At 41.6% G+C, this 20,726-nt stretch overlaps 1 protein-coding gene and 1 pseudogene across 2 annotated transcripts; both read right to left on the reverse strand.

The window, feature by feature from the left end:
* Window positions 1–418: 418 nt before the first annotated feature.
* LOC117494434 lies at window positions 419–12,031 on the reverse strand (annotated as a pseudogene).
* A 347-nt stretch (window positions 12,032–12,378) lies between these two features.
* LOC117494433 (kelch repeat and BTB domain-containing protein 12-like) lies at window positions 12,379–16,300 on the reverse strand. Of its 2 annotated transcripts, XM_034145352.1 has the most exons (10): window positions 16,068–16,300; window positions 15,754–15,935; window positions 15,439–15,571; window positions 14,990–15,223; window positions 14,512–14,870; window positions 14,329–14,432; window positions 14,159–14,220; window positions 13,378–13,525; window positions 13,094–13,291; window positions 12,379–12,889 (listed from the first exon to the last, which is right to left on the reverse strand). In XM_034145352.1, the coding sequence occupies exons 1-10, from the start codon at window positions 16,236–16,238 to the stop codon at window positions 12,741–12,743; spliced, it is 1,740 nt and encodes a 579-aa protein (XP_034001243.1). In that variant the 5' UTR covers window positions 16,239–16,300; the 3' UTR covers window positions 12,379–12,740. The 2 variants fall into 2 exon arrangements, with proteins under 2 accessions (XP_034001243.1, XP_034001242.1); XM_034145351.1 differs by having other exon boundaries at window positions 14,159–14,432.
* Window positions 16,301–20,726: the final 4,426 nt, after the last annotated feature.

The raw sequence follows: 20,726 nt of genomic DNA on the forward strand, positions 1-20,726 counted from the left end.
AAAGGTAAACCTTACTTACTTACTCGAAAACATTTATTCTTAAACCACTCTGTAATTTATGTACTTAAGCCTTATTTGACTTCTAGGTGTTTTCTTCTTTAAATGCATTTTGCTGAAGAAGTAGATTGAGCTCTGTGTTCATGGAGACAAAGGAATATGGAATTTCATTAAATGGGTAGCTCTTGCTCTTTCATAAACAATGTTGTTTGATTTCTCCGTGTTGTGTCGTGCTCAGGGCCAAAAGGAGAAAATGCCTTAACCATTTGGAATAAAAGGGTGATTTCTCTAAAGACAGGCACACCATTTGCGTATCCTAATATTTATCTCAACCTTTTTTGAAGTTGTTTTATGTGCACATTTAATCTTTTATCTCCTGCTACTTTTCTTTTTCTCCCACCAGAAAAACAACAGGAAAGTCTTTAGGTTCACATCATTTATTTGACCCCCACCCATGCAAAAAGTATGAAATGCTTGAACAAAATTAACAATCCTTTTAGAAAATGACAGTCTTAAAATTGCATACGTCTACTGCATACCAAAACATTTTTAAATGTCCGCAGCAGCACTGGGGGTGTCATAGAAAAATAAATGTGATCCATCTTGTATTCACACTGTGTCTGTTTGTGCAAAGGAGCAAAATATTACAATACTGTGTACAAATATAGTCATGAAATAGTTAACGCTTTACTTTAACTCCCCTTACTTAGGGAATATAGGGAGTGAATACACATTTAATTCATGTGTGACGAGTCTGACGACACACAAAAGGTAAATGTAAACATAATCTTTTTTTATAGCATCACTGTGGGCAATTGTGGAGGCTGGTGTAGAAATAGATAATAATAATCTAGTAAAACACATTTAAAAAACATGTCTCTATAGAAGCTAAAATGGTTTACAAATACTGCACATGTATTAACACTTAACAATTCCTTCATAATAACTTTCTTTCTGTGAAGCAATAATCAAATATTGTAAAGGAAGGTGTTGCCATCAAGTGTCAGTTCAGTTTAGAAGTATCCTAATAATAAACCACCTTTATATACAGGTTTCAAATGTAGCCAAACTTAATTCCCAAAGTGCGAGTCAATGTGCATTCCCATTCACTGCCTTTTTTTATTTTAAAATTAGAATTAATAGAGTGCTTATCAAACCTTAAACTTTGGAAAACAATATTTTCAATCTGGCATTTATGTTTGTATATTTTCTTGTATGAAGAACATTAAAAGTTTCCACACAGATCTGTTGTTTCCGTCTAACATTATTCACTAATGCTGTTATCATTACACTTTGTTGCATTTTGCTTTTGTTGATACACCAACTTTACCAGCTCAGCTAAACATTTCAAGTGTATTTTATTACTTCTCAACATAACCTCTCAGGGTTTTATGTGTAAAATGGCCATAAAAGAAGTTGGATGGAAAATTGCTTTACATAGCTTGTTGGTTAATCGTCACTGTTACATACTGATACCCAGATGCACATACCCTCTGTTTTACTTCGCATCAGTTCAGAAAACATGCAGTGCTTTACAGATCCAGACTCAGATTTGTCAAGGCTTATCAGAAGAGAAATCTCCTGAAAGTGGATTTATTGCAGATGAGTTCAGAGTGAGTAGATTGAACCGTCCATTCGGCCACATTTACTCAGACATGTGATCCCATTTAGGTGTCACTTTGTGTCTAATCACCTTCTGCATTGCCTTGCATTCAAATTACAATTCAAATGTCATTGATAGTTCCATTCATCATTAATACAAAATTCTTGTTCGTGATAAGCAACATTTCCAGGGTCTTTGCAAGATGGCAGACACTGAATGGCACAGAAAAGTGAACTGAAGAACTGGTGTTTAACCCTGTTTTCAGCACACTTGTGTCTGCCTTATTTCTTGGGCTTATGTTAGCAGCCTTCTCCACTAACTCTGTGTGACTCAACCCTCATCTGCTCCAGGTCCTCCTCAGAGCTGCACGCGCTTTGCTGCGTCCCACGAGAGAAAAACCTGCGACGTGATTGAGCGCTGAGGTCTAGGAGGTCAAAGGAATCGGAAGAGAAGAGGCTATCCTCGCTCACCACACTTGAGGGGCGGCTACGGTGACCCTGGGCACCCCCTGTGTCCTGGAGAAGCTTCTGGAGAGCTTCAGGGAATATCATGGGTGCCGGGTGCTGGTCATCGTGAAGATCCAGACTGCGAGAGAACTTGCCGTTGCGTTTCAGAATCCCCTTCCTTCTTCTTACCGCTTCAGTGCGCATGGTGGGGCTGTCTTCTGCTGCTGGGAGCCCAGTGTGCTGGTTGTGGTAGCAGAAATCACCTGCTCCTTCTCCATCTTTAACTTCTGCTCCAGAGAGATCCTTCTTTGTGAGGATGAGCCATAACTCGATTCCCCCCCATACAAGTTCTTCAGTATCCCCTTCTTGGGCATTTTGGTTGAGGGCTGACAGAAAGTAGAGGGAGGTGGCAAGCTGGTGGAAAGGGCATCAGCATGTGTGCGGGGAAGTGAATGTGATCGAAAAGGCTGGGGAGCAGTGCTACACGGTTGGGAGGAGAAGATTTCTTTAGGAGGGCTGTGAAAGACTGAGTCAAAACTTCTTTGGGGTTTTAGAATACCTTTGGGCTTCTTTCTTTCAATGGTGGGAGTGGAGGAAATCGCAGCAGAGGAGGCAGCTGTTTCGCTAACACCATCACAAGCTCCAAGTGCAGTCTGGGGAATTGTATTCTCCTTGCGTGACTTCCTCAGGCTTTGACATTCTTCTGCATACCCTTCCTCTCCTCACTCCTCCTCCTCCTCCTCCCTCCTCCTCCTCCTCCTCCTCCTCCTCCTCGATCACTCGTCAGAGGGAAGCTGAAGTAAAAGGGATGAGGTGAGAGTTGAGGTGGACAGGAGGAGTCTGAGGATGAGGCTCATGTTGCTGGTAACGGCGACACAATTCTGCCAGTCCGATGTAGCGCGCCAGTAGGAGGGGGAGGGGCATTCTTGGTGTGGGGATGAAGGGCAGTCACACACACTCTCTTCAAAAACCCCAGTTCACCCACCAGTGGTTGGCAACGTCCTCTATCGTAGCCCTCTCATCCACACGCACTGTCAACAACCAGTCGATAAGAGCGCAGGCGTCTGGAGGGAACACCGTCAACATTTATTTATAGCAGCCAAACTGACAACAACATTGTACATTAACAGGATTCTAGCAAGAACAACACACAAAGCCATTATATCAGAGTAGATATTTTAATATAATGTTAATGGACATTGTAAAGGGTTACCTGATGGGGGGTTGGGTCTGCTGTAGCGACCTTGGCTGATTTGCTCTGTAAGTGTGCAGTGGCTCGCCCCATTGAATGGCATGCTGCTGTACACCAGGGCATAAAGCAGCACCCCCAGTGCCCAGCAGTCCACCTAGCATATCAAAACATAATGAAGTACATGCCTTGCCACCTCAGAAAATTCAGGCTATAATTTAACACAATGAGATGGTGCATGATAGAAAGCACAATCAAAGGATCTACATTCATGTGACTAAACTATATTTTACATTTCGCATTTTAGTCGGACCCATTTAATGTGGTTCAAACTCAGCATTCGAAAGCTGCACTAAAAACTATTTGTTTATTAGAAATGGATCAATAACAATGGTTAACACAAAAAGTGTGTTTTCACCAACTGTACAGTAGGTTCCCCCAGCTCTACAGAAAGCCTTACTATCTTTCAGTTCATTGTTTGGATTTAAACAGACCACAGCTTTACTGCTTTGGTTATATTTTGTCTGAGGAAACCAGTGAGGGCCGTGTGTGTTGACCAACCTCTGGCCCCTGGTAGGCAGTCCGTTCACTATCTCCGGGGCAGCATAAAGCGGACTTTCCACAGTAGGTCTGCCAGCAGAGTGCCCCTCTGGAAGTGATTGGAAAGGCCAAAGTCAGCCAGCTGCAGAGTCAGAGAGAGAGAGAAAACATAAAATACATCTTAAGAGTCAAGTATTATTTTGGGCGTGAGTAAATATATTACTTAATAACTTTATGTTGTAATAAGACAAATAACAAAAAAATAAACAAGTCAAGTTACAGCAGACCATTTAGGACATAACTATTATTAGATATTATAATTATTTTAACAAATACAATACTTAATATTACACACTTAAAGAAGCCGCCTAGCCACTACATTGAAACACATCGTTTTCATGAATATTGATCTATTGCTTAATAGAAGGCAGATCTTGAATGATGCCAGAAATCAGCTGAAAACACATGACCTTATGACATACTGGACCAATCAGTTTACACTAAACCCTTTATAAGTGCATTAGTTAATTCACCTCAACACACACATGCTTCTCATTTAATCCAGATTCCTTCTGAGTGAGTGTGCACTGCAAAACCCTTAACCAAAAACACAGTCACTAAAAACAATTCCTTTTAAAAGAGCTAAAATGAGTAAGGCTGAGCTTTTGCCAGTGTAAGTGTGAGTGAGGGAAGAGGAGAGTGCCAAAAAACATCAGGCTGCTTACACTCACGTAACGGAACAATCACTCACTCGAGGCCGCAAGAGCCATATGCAGACATACCGAGGCTCCTCTCTATCTGAAGAGATTAATACCATGAGCACCCAGCCACTATCAGCCCTGTGGTGTTAAAATACTCAGCCCGTCAGCTTATTTCCGCGAAACAGAGACCTCACAGGTGGCGGAGTACACTGTGTATACAAGCCAGCTCACAGTTGATATTATACATACAGTGACAATAATGGGGTGTAGTCTGAGCATGTGAGTTGTGTAGTTTATAAAGCTTTACTACCTTGTGTGTGTCTGTGTGTGTATGCATTCTGTAGTATAACTCATGTTTACATCCACCAGAGAACTTATTACAGTGCTTTGCGGGAAACATTCCTCAGTGTCCAATGATTGTGTAAGATGCATTTTCTTTACTAGACATACACATGACTCCTGTACATATGTCTGGGAATTAGATTGATGTTGTGAGACGCCACCGTCTCTCATACACATGCTGGACTGAAACAGGTCGCTGGTCATTTTCTACGGTGCATTGGATCTATCATTGGATGCAGACTTCTGCTACTAAGAAGTGTAAATAGTTCAATTCAACCACTTAAGGGCAATTTATTATTAGTATAGAGCAACATTTTCCCTGTCACGTCTGACTATGCATCGCACAGAGGCTGTGTTATTTCCTGCCACGGATGCTGTGAGAAGCCGATGTGGTGAACATGAGGTTTGTGACGAATGAAGAGTCGCTGAGACGTCTGCACATACAGTAGTGTTTTCTTTTGATGGACAGACAGAGCATACTTATATTAAAAACCCTTCGATTGGCTCGATTGCCACTGGATTCCCAGCATTCCCCTTTGGCCGTGCTCAGCTCCCATATAAGGAGAGGGATACCCAAATAAGGCAAAAAATGACCCCTGTGTTCTTTTATAAGACCTGGCAGTATGTTTGTGCTGGTTCAGTGTGCATACCTTAACAACACATACAAATTACTGTGGGTTGAGAGGGCTCCAATACTATATGCTCTGAAAGTGCACAGTGTTGCATTTTAGTTAAAGCTTCCTTCCAGGATGCTAAAAACAGCAGCAGTGGAAAGCTTCCTGATGTAAATGCCAGTGTCTTATGAAGATGTGCCTTTGTGCTTCAAAACAAAAGCAACTGTGGCTATTTGGATGGTCTATTATTATAATACAAGACACACATTCATCATGTTGTTGGAAAGTGATGTGAAGGCTCAGTGTGTGTATGTTCTGTCAAATTCAGTCTGCCTTACCTCACCTCCTCTAACAAGAGGTGCAGCGAGAGGAGATTGCATTATTCCACGTAGGAAAAGTTATTTCAGTCAGTCTTCATTTTCTGTTAAAGCTGCTCAGCAATGGAACTCAATCCCATCTACAATCAGAGACCAGACTACATTCAGTTGATTTAAATCAAAACTCAAAACACGGTTAGTGAGGAATCAGCTCTGCCAACACTGACACAATCTTCTGCTCCTTAAAACCCACTGCCTGTGTTTGAACATGTTCTTTTGTTTTGTTTTATTTGTTTTGTTTTATTGTTCTGTCTTTTAAAACATTTTTATTTAAGTATTCCAGTAATGTATGTTGCATGTTTTAAATTGATTGTATTTACTTGTTTAAAATGAAATGTGTGATGAAAAATAGCCTCTTGGCTAACTCTGGCACATTTACAGCAATGTTAATTAATGTGCACTGTCCCTGTTAAATAAATGAATTAAAATTCTTACCTTTACGTTAAAATCTTGATCCAAAAGGATGTTCTCCAGCTTGAGGTCTCGATGCACAACGCCGTTCTGAAGAGAGCAGGAACATAATGAGATCCTGCACTGTCCCCCGTTTAATGTCAGATGTTTTCTCATTGCATGCAGACATTAAGACTGAAGCATCGAAAGTTTATAACATAAAGCCATCATGTGCTGAAAGGGTCCTTTTATAACCATTAACATTCCACTCAGGCCTTGTGTTGCAGGGTTGTGTGTCTTCAGAAAAGCTCATCAACAGCCATGAGGAATTCTTTTGTTTGAGTTAATTCATCTGATGAGATGCGATTTGATCCCATGATGGCATTAAGCACCTGCCAGCCAACATGATGCCACAGTATATGCAGTTGTGGCGTATGGAGAGAGACCACACTAGAGGATTGATGGGAGGAAAACCTTTTTTCCCTGACATTGAATAGGTGTTAAATCATATAAAGAGACAATGCTGTTATGGATACTGAACTGTGGCCACCCAGGAAGCAGCGTGAAGCAGGGAAAATGTAAACGTTTCTTATGTGCCAGGAAAGCCTACTTTCTTTTGTTAATGACAGCCTCTTCAGAGAATTAAAGGAAATTACCCTTGGCATTACACAATGGTTTGTCTACACTACGTACATCATAAAAGACATGTGTGTGTATTCAAGGCAGAGGAAGAAAAGTAGAAGAAATAAATATATGTGGTTAACCAGGTTATTATTCTTGCTATTTTTAAATGACTATGAACCAATTTAGAGAATAACAAAAACAATACTGAAGTATTTTCATTCAAGCCTCATGTGCCTCCATGTGCCCTGCATACCTCAGAGGCACCTTCAATAATTCATTCGTGGTGGGGCACTCATGTCTATTTTGGGACAATGTTTGAGTGCATGAGGAGCTAGATATCCAGCTGCCTGTCTGCTACAAAGCCACAGGAGCTGAGCGATAATCTCTGAGTTTAATGTGGGACTCATGAAGAAGCCAAACTTCCAAAATAAGATGATATGAAAACACTTTATTTTTTTTTAAATTCAAATCAGCTCACTGCGAGACACATATCCTCACATTGACTGCACTGCACTTCTGTATTAATAGGATTTATGTATGTTCTCCTGCACACACGCACTAAGAAAATAAAAATGTGTTCCTTTTCCAGGGCTTACATTATTTTGGAGGGAGAACAGTCAATGTGGCAGTGTGTGACTATTTAAAACAATCATGGCTTAATGCGCTCTTTACTCGGCGATCTGAAAACGCAAGTCAAGTTTGTATGCAGTATTTAAGATAAGATACGATTTTGTGGATTTAGCTGTTCTGTGTTTGCTTGCACACAGTTGAATAACGCAACATGCAATTCAGCACATGCCCACATGTGGTTCCCAAATGTATACTGAATTCCAGAGGTGTATTTGCAAAAAGTGAGTGTGCAAACCTTGTGGCAGTAGTGGACAGCAGATGTGATTTGTCTGAAGATGCCTCTGGCTTCTGTTTCAGGCAGTCTCCTTCTCTCCTGAATGTAATCGTACAGCTCTCCCCTGCTGGCGAACTCCATCACTATCACAATCTTATCCCGGCTCTCAAACACTGCGCAGGACACATGAAACATTTACAGGTCAGAATTATGCAGACGTGTTGACATGAACATCAGGGAATGCCTCAAACCATCACTATACTAAAAGAAAATGTGTTGTTTCTGCATTTGTTTTCATCTAAATATGAACCAGAATTAAACAGGATCCAATCCAACAATTGATACTATAATGGAGACTTCTTAATGATATGGTGATATTTGTATTGTAAATGAATCCAATGCAAAGATCCAGACTCACAATGTGTTACACCTCCTCTGTGTTTGTGTTGTGTTTGCAGACTAATGAAAACCAAAGAAGAAGCTTTCACAATGCGAGATATATGTTTATTAGTTTTTAATTCTCTGGTCATTTTCAGCACCTGCCCCATTACGTTTGGATGTGAGTGTACAGTCCTTTTGTATTTGCAGAATTACCCTCATGGAAGCGTATAATGTTGGCGTGCCTGAGCGAGGAGGTGATCTCAATCTCTCTCTGGATGTGAATTCTGTCCAGATCATCTGTGATACGCTCCTTGCGTATTGACTTAATCGCCACCTGAGAAAGGAGATACACTGTCAGAGAGTCTGTGCATGTATTTCGAATTATTGTATTCAAAACACATTTATCTGGATTGCTGCAGGTTGACAACAGAGCACTAGAACAATCTTCCACAGCAGGAAAACAGCTGTTAGGGGATTGCTAATACCTTGTACAACCATTTGTTGGTGTATTATTTTCAAAAGCTCTTGTTCCATCAAATATAGATTCCTCGTCAATTTTTTTTTTCCTCGACCCGGTTAACTCATTTCCCCCCTAACCTCCTCACAACAATTTGAATTATTCAAACTGTGAACAAACACTGATAGATGGACAGTTCATGTATAACTTGCACATGCATGGAAACAAAGACATGTTATATACTCACACACAGAAGACTAAAATCTGTGGGTATTAGAGGTGATTATGTGGGTTTTAAGGGCTTGATGTGTAAGAGCAGGTCTCCTGTGATCTGAGCATGCTCAGAGGCAGAAGGTTGACAGCTGCCCTGTTCACACTCTGTTTCCTTAATCCTGGGCACTCATTGTACCCCAATGTAACCCCCAACCACTGAACACAACATAACACACACAATCTGGATAGAGTATAAAATGGCACCAAACAAGGACAGAACAGAGGCAGTAAAGTAAACAGGATCAGGTTCTCCTATTTAAAAATACTATAAGCTTGAAAAACATACAACAGAAAGAGTGAGAGTTTTGATATAATGTGAAGATGAGACTGCAGGATTAATTTGTGAGGTTGAAATCCTAGCAAAGCCCTCATTAAACCCTTGTATTATTCTGTCAACCCTTACAATGTCCCAATAGGAGAGCAGGTCTCCACCCTGGGTCGCAACATTCTCAGCTGCCGGAAAAACATCTACAAGACATTGGAAGACACAATTCACATGCTCCATCAACCACACTGGTTATGCAACACAGCACAAACTCACTCCAGGGAACACTCGGGACTGACCCGACCTTCTCTAACTGATGTGACGCGATCCAACAAGAATATTTTAATGCATTGGAATCTTTTCTTTAAACAAGTGCTAAAATATTAGGATTTTCTTCACACTTTGGACTGAAAATAGGAGACGTGAATGGAATGGATAAAGTATTTCAAAGAATGTTCCCTAAGGGCAAAAAGCAAGTATTTTAATGTCTGTTTAAGCATTGGCTTACCCCCCAGACTTGGAATTAAGGCCTGATCAGCAGAGCACAGAGAAGAGAGGCATACACTGGGAATTGTTCAGACCTCAGGGAGCCAAGATCATTCTTAAAGGGGCACGTGTGCACAGAGGAAGTGTGGGTATGTGACACTTCCTCTGCGTGTGGGTATGTGAGTATATGATCTCACCATTGTTCATGCAAATGTGCTGTGTATGCGTCATGTCTAAGTATGACCTACAAAGTATCTAACTCACAATACCTCATTGTTCATCCAAATAATGTGCTGCACGTGTGATATCGGCTGAAAATGCCAAACTGTAATAGGATGCATGTAGGGAAGCCATGTGTGTGAGTCATGAAAATGTTCTCGGATAAGGTTTTGCATTATTTGATAATGTTTGAACAAGAGCAACACACTGTAGATGTTGTAATGAGAGATGCATGATGTTCTGCACAGCCATATAAGACTTAATATAAACAATACATTTCCTTTAATCTGGTTATTAATATGATCTAATACATTATATTTGTTACCCTGTGCCTTCACAGCAAATCACAATCCTTCTTTTCACAAGTTGCAAATATCTGCTTAAGCATCTTATAAGCATCATTCAGTTTTATTCTAACATTTTTTTATTCTAGCTAATGCCAATGTAAGGGACATACAGTGCACTAAATATCCAAGAAAGTATTTATCATCCTTTCCTTTCCTTCCTCTCCATTTCACCATTAGTCCCCTCCTGCAGCAAAAACAACTCAGACATGCAGGGACAATCTCAGGCCAGCTCTTTACTGTGATCTCCAACCCCCTCCTTCTTCTCCTCCTCCTCCTTCTTCTCCTCCTCTTCTTACTGCAGTCTTGCTCTCTGTCCTCCTCTGCTTCCTCAAACTACGGCCCCCTGGTCTTGTTTCTAAAAATAATGTCCGTTTTGTTTCAAAGAATCTTTGGTATGTGCTGGCTACTGGCTCAAAGGATTCAGCATTTTCCCCTTGTCCTACCAACACACACACACACCATAGCTTTTTCTCCCTCTCTCAATATATTCATCTATCAGTCTCCCTCCAGTTCATTCGTTCTCATAGATGTAGGCCTCTCAGTTACACTGAATGCAGCCCAAATAATTATCCCACTTTTATAATCTGATTGCAAAAAAGATGATCACTATTACAGTGTGTTTGTTTACTTAAGAAACAGAAGGGGAATGTGAGGCTGACATGGTATCTCTCTCTTTGTGTTTGGTCAGGCTGACTGTAGACAATAACCCACAGTTACTCAAAGTAATCGGGCACCTCATTCTATTTTTAACCTGGATATTCTGAATGTTAGGTTAAACAGAAATATATTATATTATAATGTCTGCCTCAGAATGTGTGTGAGTTCTTTAAACATGGGTCGGACTCCTAGGAGACCTTCAGTCTTGTAGTAACATTATCCCCTTGTTCAAGTGCTGAGTGAGTCAGACCACAGGCATCTTAGCCTGGCAGCACAGGAAGCAAGAACTGTGTTCACCGTTATACCCATGAACTCACACACACACACACACACACACACACACACACACACACACACACACACACACACACACACACACACACACACACACACACACACACACACACACACACACACACACACACACACACACACACACACACACACACACACACACACACACACACACACACACACACACACACACACACACACACACACACACACACACACACACACACACACACACAGCTGAGTACCTCCCAGGAAGACAAAAGCATGAGCAACATACCACATCATCTCAATAAGCTTTTAGTTGCTCTTGGCATGAAACAGATATAGGCTTTGACCAATCACATTCATAATCATAATTATCATAAATGATACTTCATACTGCATGTAAACTATTTAAGATTATAAAAGAAACCTCCTTCACATAGCTGTGCCAAAAGTAATGTAAACTCACCGTTTTCAGGCTTGCTCTCTCCACTGCCTTCTTCACTTTGCCGTAGGTGCCCTTCCCCAGAGTCTCCATCACCTCGTAGCGGTGTTTCAAGTTGTGTTTGTGCTGGTGTTTCTTTACTTCAGTCGGCTCTGTGACATTTGTAGCCGGGCTCGCCGCACCCTCCATGTCTGGGTCTCTCTGCCTCTTGTCCGCGCTGCAGGCACGGTGGCTTCCCAGCGCCGCGGACTTCTCACCCGCACGGATGCCGCTGCATGTCACGTCCCGCGGGCAACCGAGCTCGGAGCAGTCGCTGGTGTTCATTGCGCCTCTGCTGTCAGCCTCACTCCTGCCCATCCTCTCTGCGCACTGTGCGCACCTGTCCGGACAAGGAGCAGCCCTCACTGGAACTGTATCCGAGCACTTGGAGCACAAAACGAAAGCAGCGTGACCAAGCAGTTGTTGATAAAGAGCGTTAACAGATCCACAAACTAGTCTATTGGCTTTAAAATGAGCATATGAAACCCATCCGATCCATTGGGCAGCAGCTGTGTTTTCCTCTTCAACCCTCCCCTCAGAAACACAGCAACAGGAGCGATGGGTGGAGCCTGCTCGTTCCTAAAGTAGCTCTCATAGCAACATCCCGGCGCGTCACACTCCTTTGGGATCATTTTTGCGTCTTCCGAGGGCTAATCGGCAGCAGGAGGGATGAAGGCATGTATGGAATGTATTGCGGGTCAGAAACTCACCCTAAATCCACCACTTCAGTCAGACATGTTTGTTAATGTTTTGCCATGCGGTGACCTGAGAAAAATAAATTCCTGAGAAAACGTTGAAGAAATGTGGGATGAAGCAGATACTTTGAATATGGAGAGAAAGAGTAACTGTGTTTAGTAAAACGTCAGGATTTCATTTATTTGTTTTATTTAACTCAACTCAACGTTATGACTAGCCCCTATATCACATTTAACGTGTAAAGCTGAAAAGATAGCTGCTTAACTGGTATCGTTTTTACTACTCAATAAACAACCTTATACAACAACCATGCAAAAAGTTATTATAGGGCTACAACAAAAAACACCACCACTATTGTCTGTTGGGAAGTTATAGAACAACATCCAGATTTTACATTAACTCTGCGGTTGATAGCCTACTTAGGAATTTCCAGCCAGGTTTCAATACAGCTGAATTAAGCTAAGAGGACAGAAGCTCATTTCACATACATCCTTGCTCCAAGCTTTGTTGCTCAGAGTCAGGAGGAGATGAATTATGGTGTGAAGAGGTCTCGAGGATTGAGGTTAGCGACCAGACAGACGTCATAGCTGTCATGCAAGGCTGCTCGTCTTTCCACTACAGTCCACACATTGTCTGCAGGGTCCATTTTCAAAATCTCCTTGGTGATGATCTCATGACGGCCTGCAGTAGTTAGAGAAAGTATGTAAATTACAGCTGACCAAAATCTAATTTATTCTAATCTAATCAGTTGGCTGGCATTCCCAGACCCAAAGTGTTCCTATAGTTTGTGTGTGCAAAGGCCATTTCACCATGAAGTTTACGTCTCTAAGAGATCATGCAAAAGAAGCTGCAGGAAAAAATATTGTCAGGCATTCACTTACTCACCAGCACCCTTGTAGTATCCACAGAGGTAAAGCTTGCCATGCACTGCTCCTACATTGGAGGCGTTAGTTTGAAGGCTGAGTAAAGACGTGGGCAGGGTTGGTCCTGCCCTCCAGGTGTCTGTGTCTGGGTTATAGATCTCTACAGAGCTAAGGCAGTGTCGTAACTGTCCACAGTCTTCTCCATCACATCCTATACCACCTGAAAATCACACAAACACATCACCTGGCTACAATATCATAGAGAAGAAATACTTAGAAATTAACTTGCAGTCTTTCTTGTCTGACCTAGTATGTACATTTCTCCGTTGAGGACAGCCGTCCCGCAGCGGTACCTGGAGTACTTCATCCTGGCACACTCAGTCCACCTGTCTTTGCCGGGGTCAAACCGAAAGACACGGTTACTCAGCTTGTCAGGCTCATCATCTGGCTGGTGCTGATGGAGGAGACAAGAGTTGGACAGAGGGAGGAAGAACACATTGAGGTGAGAAATGAGAACCAGGGGAAACAGTGAAGGACAGAGAAGGTGAATTTTACACCTATTCTTTCGTCATCTGACTGCTAGACGATAAAAAGAGAGGGTATGCCAACAAACAGCTCCAGTAGTGGTCTGTGAACAATGGCCTGGGCTGATGTAAGGTTCTCAGCCTGAATTATTATCCCAGTCCTGTCCAACAGAGTATTTCAAATGTAAACCTATTTGATTTACCCCTTAACAAGTGTTTCTCTAAAACATTAAATACTTATAAGCACTAAGCGTACACCAACCAAAGTTAAAGTTCACTAAAAACAGCAATGGCTAATATTTAAGAAGTTCAACACCTAAAAGGTCAGTCAATCTACTTAAGGTTTGTGCTGATTGTGGATCGATCACATTTGATTGACAGGGCTGTCAACATAAAATAATCTTTCAGGGCCTTTGAAAAATGTAGCCCTATTGGTGGGGAAAGTCTGTTTTTGGTTGTCATCAGGCTAGCCTGAACCTGATAATAGACCAGTGTACTCTTGCTCAAGGTTACATCATTGCACCCATCTACAGCTGACATTTTTTTTTAACATTTCTGTGTACCTGTGGTGTCCAGCCCCCCAGCACATATAGACGCTCCTTCAGGCTGACGGTGCAGTGGCAGGCTAAGGGAAGAGGCAGAGGGGAAAAGCTGATCCAGCTGCCTCCTCTCTTCAGCGACCATCTAGAAACATTGTCTGTGATTATGTAGTGATTATGAACTTTCATCTGACCTCCCATCATATACAGGGCATCACCGAGAAGCCCTAAAGCATACATGTCCCTGTGTGCTGTGGAGCACAGCTTCACCCAGCTGTTCTTCTCTGATTGATCGTACCTGGCAAATAAAAAGGCATTTTAGATCTGGAAAGCAGTGGCCTTAAAAATGAATTGTATTCTTATGTGAACACACACACCTGTAGATATCTACCCTCTTGCTTCTGTGTTGGTCTTCTCCCTCTATAGCTACCACTATGTTGTTGTCTCGTGTCACTGCCCCAGCTGTGATCTGCCCCATACCCCCACAGACCCTCAGTGGAGAGGGGATAAAGTATGTTTTTCTGCCATGCGGGTCAAAGCAAAAACTGAGGTCAGCAAGTCCTCCACGGCGGGCAGGCACTCCCTCCTTATCCACCCCACCCAAGCAGAGCAGCAGGTCGGTGGTCTCCATGCCGTAACGAAGGGCTGGCCGAGGTGCAGCGGACGCCTCACAGAGACCTGGGGTCTGGAGAGCAGCGTCAATCAACCCAAAGCACTCAGCATCCCTCAGCAACTCCTGGAACATTGTATATACAGGCATGGTAGTCTGACAATCTACTAATCTTTTGATAAATGTTGATAAGGAATCTTGACTTTTATTGCTGTCCCTCCCCTTCCCTCCCTTTCTTCTCTCACCGGGTTTCGTCTCCTAGTTTTACGGAGGAATCGAGGGTCAACAAGTTCTAGCCGGACATGCCTGATTAACTCCACAGCCTGGGCTTCACTCTGCAAGTCTCCTCTTCGCCTCTCCACCCAACGCAGCACCAGCTCCAGCACAACCTCCTCCTGCGATATGTTGAGGTTATCTGAGCCCAGCAGGTCCCCAAGACTTTGAGCATCCAGCTCCAGCACTTCTTCCTCTTCACAAACCTGAGGCAAGAGGATAATGAAGGGGGAGTTATCAATGGCAAATACTGAATAAAGAAGAACAATGTTGATACAGTTAAGCAGGTGGTTCCACAAGGCCTGAATGGACATTGCACATACATCTACATTTGACCACATCATTTCTTACCCCAAGTAACAGTTTTGACATTTTCTCTAATTGAGAGAATATTTGGATGAACTAATAATGAATGCCTTACCTGTGCAAAGTGTTGGCAGAGGTATCTTAAGGCGCAGTTGGCCAGACCGGCGGCCCCCAGGTCTCTGGCCCAGTGGTACAGGCCAACACAGTTGGAAGGGTCCATGCAGGCCTCCATGTGGTTCTGACACAACCTGCAGCGATAACAAGGTGGTGATGGGAACTAAAATACTTCTCAAACTTACTTTCTATCCTGTTTGCCATATACCACATATAGAAAGGTATCTGGATGCTCCTGATGTTCCATATACACACAATGGGCTAATTGATATACGTTTATTTGAATATAGACCTATTTCCAGTTCTCCTCTCCCACCTGAAGGCTCCATCCACATGGAGAAGGAAGGCAGCTGCAGCCACTCCCTGGATGTTGTCGTCCGAAAGGCGGAGTTCAGCTCGGTACATGTAGTCCAGTAGCAGCTCCAGGCTCTGGGCAGGAGTGTCTCTAAGAAATACCTCTCCTCCTCGGGTCTCCTTCAGACCACATGTAAACATGGCCTGGACACAGTGATTAACAATGAATGTCTCATAGCATCCTCAACAGATTTAATCGTTTCAGTTCTGCAAAACAAATCAGATTTTTCCTTTATCAGCACATTCACTCTCAGTAACTGTAGATAGCAACTTCACCTGGAAGTAAGGGCTGAATGCAGACAGCACCACCTTGTGGCAAGTAAAGGGAATCCCCTCTGCCAGCAGGACCACATCAGTGAGTTCCTCGGCTGCCCTCATCCTCTCAAGCTGCCTGAGCAGAAGTGATCCATGCTCTGCCTGAGCAGAGGCCAGGCCTGGATCACCCATGGACTCTTGCTTTGGATGTCTGTCCCACTTTCGTCAGCAGAGAGAGGAGGACCTTGTGGTAAAGTAGTGCCAAACACAAATAAAAAAAAGAGGAACTGAAAATAGGCAGTTTGTTTCGTAAACTCTAAATCTTTCAGAGTAAAGGTACAGTAGTTTTATTAAAAAATATATCTAGGGATAAGTGAAATGAGAAGATAAATGGAGCAGAAAATAAGAAAAAAGTTCTAAATGCATTTTTATTTAAGGTATTTCTTCTCCATGTTGACTAGTATCTTTAACTGGTTCTGCCCTTCAGCAGCAGCCCAACAACTGACACACAAATGGAGGCCATAGTGACACTGTCAGTGTGTGCTAAACATGCATGTTACCTAACTCCAGGCACACATGCACAGCAGTTCAGAGTGTGAGCACTAGCATGGTAGCATGACTTTAGCAAAGCGCATGCAGAACACAGCTTCATACCAGAGGTGACCAGAGGCTTTCCAGAGCAAGCATTCATATGTTTGCTTTTGACACCAGCTTTTTTCAAAGATGGTTGTATTTCTGCTTGCAGGCAGTTCCGATTCGAAGTCTGTGATAGTTGCTGCCTGTGAGTGAGAACATAGCATGCTCACTGCTCAACAAGTTTAAAATAGAGCAGCAGGGTGCTGTTCAGGTTTCTACCAGTGGCAAGGCAAGCAGTATATAAGTCTGCTTTAATATAGAAAGTGATAGAATAAGAAGCATTACATTTAAAGGTTGTTTACGTGTTGAAAGGAACAAGTATTCACTTTCAGAAAATAATACTATTTGTGACTTCAAAGTTACTAAACCCACCAAGTACCACTTAAGATTGCAGCATGTAATCAACAATACACCACCTGAATCAATTATACTTATCCTGGTAATCATCCTACTTTCAAACACACATTACATTACATGTCACTTGTTAGACACTTTTATCCAAAGCGACTTACATACATTCAGTACTGTGGACAATCCCCACAGGAGCAATTTGGGGTGAAGTGTCTTGCCCAGGGACACAACGACATGCTGACTGCAGTGGGACTCAAACTTGCTATCCCCTGATTCAAAGTTCAGCGCACTAAGTTCAGCGCACTATCCCACTGTGCCACAGCCTCCCCTTAACACACCTTAAGCACACTTAAGTCACAGTACACTTGAAAGCAGATTGTATGGTATTACTGGTGTTTGCTGCTGATTTGAACTAAGCAGCTTCATGCACCTTTGGTAAATAGGAAGTAGGCCTAACCGCTGCAAGCAAGCAGTTGGTGGTACATTTTACGGGGGTTGTTGTACTTGCGAGGAAGATGCACATACAGTTAAACATTTACACAAATGTATAAACCATAGACTGTATATATAAAGGTATAAACACAAGGAGCATGATGGTCATTTAGAACAGTCTGTTGAAGGTCTAACAGGTGATAGGAGGTGTGTCTGCTTACTGGCCATGTTATACGACTGGTTACATTTCACAACAGTGTTTGTCAGGCTAATTGTTTTCTAACAATATTTCCAAGCAGAGTTGAGCATACTTCATTACCAACAATATGAGCAAAATAATGTGGCCCCGCAGTCTACTGTATAGGCAGCGCAGATTAATGAGTGACACAGGATGTGCATGAGCTTGTCTCTACATTGGAAACGTGCTTTCTTACACGTGTCAGGGACATTTTCTGTAATGCTGCAAGCTCTGTTCCCAGCTCATCATCAAGACCTTTGACCAAGTGCATATCACTGTGTAACTTGTTATGAAAAAAGATTGTTCTTACATAAAAAACCTTATTTAGAAACTAGGTCGGGAAGGAATTTACCTTTTCTTACTGGCTTTGAGGAAACATAAACAAGTCACTCCAACAAGTTAACAATCACTTTACCTATTAATCCCGGCAGTTCAATGATTTATCTGGCTATTTACCAATTGATAAGAGTTAATACATGATGTGGGCAACACAATCCCTCTCAAATAGAGTTTATTGCGCAGCAAACAAGATAACAGCCACTTCATTTATTTATGACTTACTTATTCTGTGCAACACTTACATTTTTTTATTTTTTTTCCCACTGCCTTTTGTTTTTGTCAGCTTCAGGAGGTGTTCTCAAATAATAATTAAACTGTAGTGAGATGTAGACTGTCCTGTCCTCTGAGAGCACCAATGGTGAGGCATTTGCAAATAACACTCAGTTTTACACTGTGCCCCTCTCTGTTCCTTTTAGTCTCTCTAAGTCTTTATCTCTTCTTACCTCACTGTGCTAACTTTAGGTTAGTTTGATTTGAGTCGTAAATCAATACATTAATAGCAAAACAATGCAGAATATATGAGGCCACAAATACCAAAACTAACAACAACAAAAATGTAAGCACATTTCTTAGGAACTGTTTTCAGCAGCAAAATAATAAACCGTGTGCGATGGTATTTTATGAAGTATTTACACCTTAACACCAACAAAACAGCAAGCTACACTTGGGACAAGACGCACCTCACTTATCACTTCAACATACTGTTAAGAGAATTCAGGATAACCATAAGGAAAACCTCAGTTAGCAAGAAAGCAGAGGTGTCGAAACACAGAAATAATTTTAAGAGCACAAATCATGACCAAATTAACTGAAACAATTATCATTGGCATCATCATCAAACACCTTTGATTTGAATAAAACAAAACATAGGATCTTATAATGTGTAATCTGTGAATGAGCTGAGATGTGAGTGTCGTTGTGGAATTTTCTCAAGGATTATCCCAGTTATCTTTTCAGCTGTGCCTCGTCATCAAGTTAGCCTCGAGCTTTAACAGCACACATTTACACAGATGTGAGGGTCCAGGGTTAATATGTGCAAGAGCTTTTACTATTTCGTCCAACACACATCCATGACTGTGAGTCATTTCAGGCACAAAACGGAAATCTTTTCCTATGAGCTATTTGTTCCACAACGTAAAATGCTTGTTTAGCCATGTGATCGTTGGAAAACATAAAAAACAGTAGAGGTTGGAAAATGACTACCTAAAAGTATGTTAATGTAAAAAATTACTTATATTAGTAAGATGTATCTGCACGTGTCCTGGCTTGCTGTTATCATGTTGAAGTAGCTTGTTTGAGCATGCTTATTAAATAGTTTTAATTAAACTATTTCCAATATTTCTTTATTGCAAAACCTTATTTTATAAATGAATTGTTCACTTTACACCTAGGTAAGATAACATTGAAAAAGAGTCAAATGGATATTTTTTATTTTCCAGCTTAAAAACCCTGCCAACACCACTGCCTGGTGACTGTGTTTCTGACACAAAGGACTACATGCTTTCAGAAAAATATATTTTCTGGAGTGAAAGTTTTTAGTATTTTTATGATATGTCTTGGTACAAACGTTAATATAGCACTGGCTCACAAGCTTTTTTCGCGGCAACAACAGGTCAGATATAGCGGCAACAACAGGTCAGATATCTTAGACAGACATACACAGATTAATTGGACACCACTTCTATAACAAATATAAATATTATTATATATAAATATTTAAAATAATGAATGTAAAATATTTTGTATGGATATAGAATGTACAGTATATATAGAGAGACATATTGCATATTGTACATCATCCATAAAGTTTTAGTTTGTACTAGTCTAGTAATTTGATGTGATCTGACGCGTAGTATGTGTAAGAGAAATGGACCCCATTACATAACATTACATTATATGTTAAATATAGAACATTTCTAGCTAATTTTGAGTGTTTTTTTATTTTGGGTTTATGTTAGAAAAAGGGTTGTTTCGTTTTTGACAAATCACATAAAGCATAAAGCATATTGGGCAATGCCAGTAGCTCAATGTCTCACAAGCTGTCTGCGGGTGAGATGTTTCATACAATTAAAACCATACAAACTTTATTATTTTTCATATTATGAAAAAAGAATAGTCACAGTGGGATTTTTCACATGCATTAATGAATGTTACATACAGTTATGTCTGTATGCACCATCAGCTATGGCTGTTTATTTATGTATGACCTCGTGCAAAGATAATACAAGAGGTATTTTTTTTCTATCTTACAGTTTGAAGTGTTGTTCACCAAGTTAATAACTAAAAGGTGACATTCACTATCATACACACATGTCCTGAGGTGTGTGTGTTGTGTGTTGTGTGTGTGTGTGTGTGTGTGTGTGTGTGTGTGTGTGTGTGTGTGTGTGTGTGTGTGTGTGTGTGTGTGTGTGTGTGTGTGTGTGTGTGTGTGTGTGTGTGTGTGTGTGTGTGTGTGTGTGTGTGTGTGTGTGTGTGTGTGTGTGTGTGTGTGTGTGTGTGTGTGTAACAGCACAGGTGGAGAGATGGGTGGGGCAGTCAGGTGAGGGGAAAGGTGAGTTTGAGGGCATCTGGTGGATGCAAGGAGAACTAGTGCTGGTGGTTCTTCTCCTGTAAGGAAAGGAAAGGAACAGTCACTCCCACAATCCAAGCACTGTCAATCAGTATAGGAGGTGAGGAGGCTTGAC

Source organism: Trematomus bernacchii, unplaced genomic scaffold (assembly GCF_902827165.1).
Source record: "Trematomus bernacchii unplaced genomic scaffold, fTreBer1.1, whole genome shotgun sequence".
NCBI lineage: Eukaryota > Metazoa > Chordata > Actinopteri > Perciformes > Nototheniidae > Trematomus > Trematomus bernacchii.

Bases quoted from the DNA above. Each gene is read 5' to 3' on its own strand.
- LOC117494433 (XM_034145351.1), bottom strand. From the start codon at position 16,238: ATGGGTGATCCAGGCCTGGCCTCTGCTCAGGCAGAGCATGGATCACTT. The intron at 14,433-14,511 runs GTGTGTGTGTTC...TTTATTTGCCAG, and splicing joins AAGAGGGTAGATATCTACAG to GTACGATCAATCAGAGAAGA. The intron at 13,292-13,377 runs GTCAGACAAGAA...TGTGATTTTCAG, and splicing joins CGGAGAAATGTACATACTAG to GTGGTATAGGATGTGATGGA.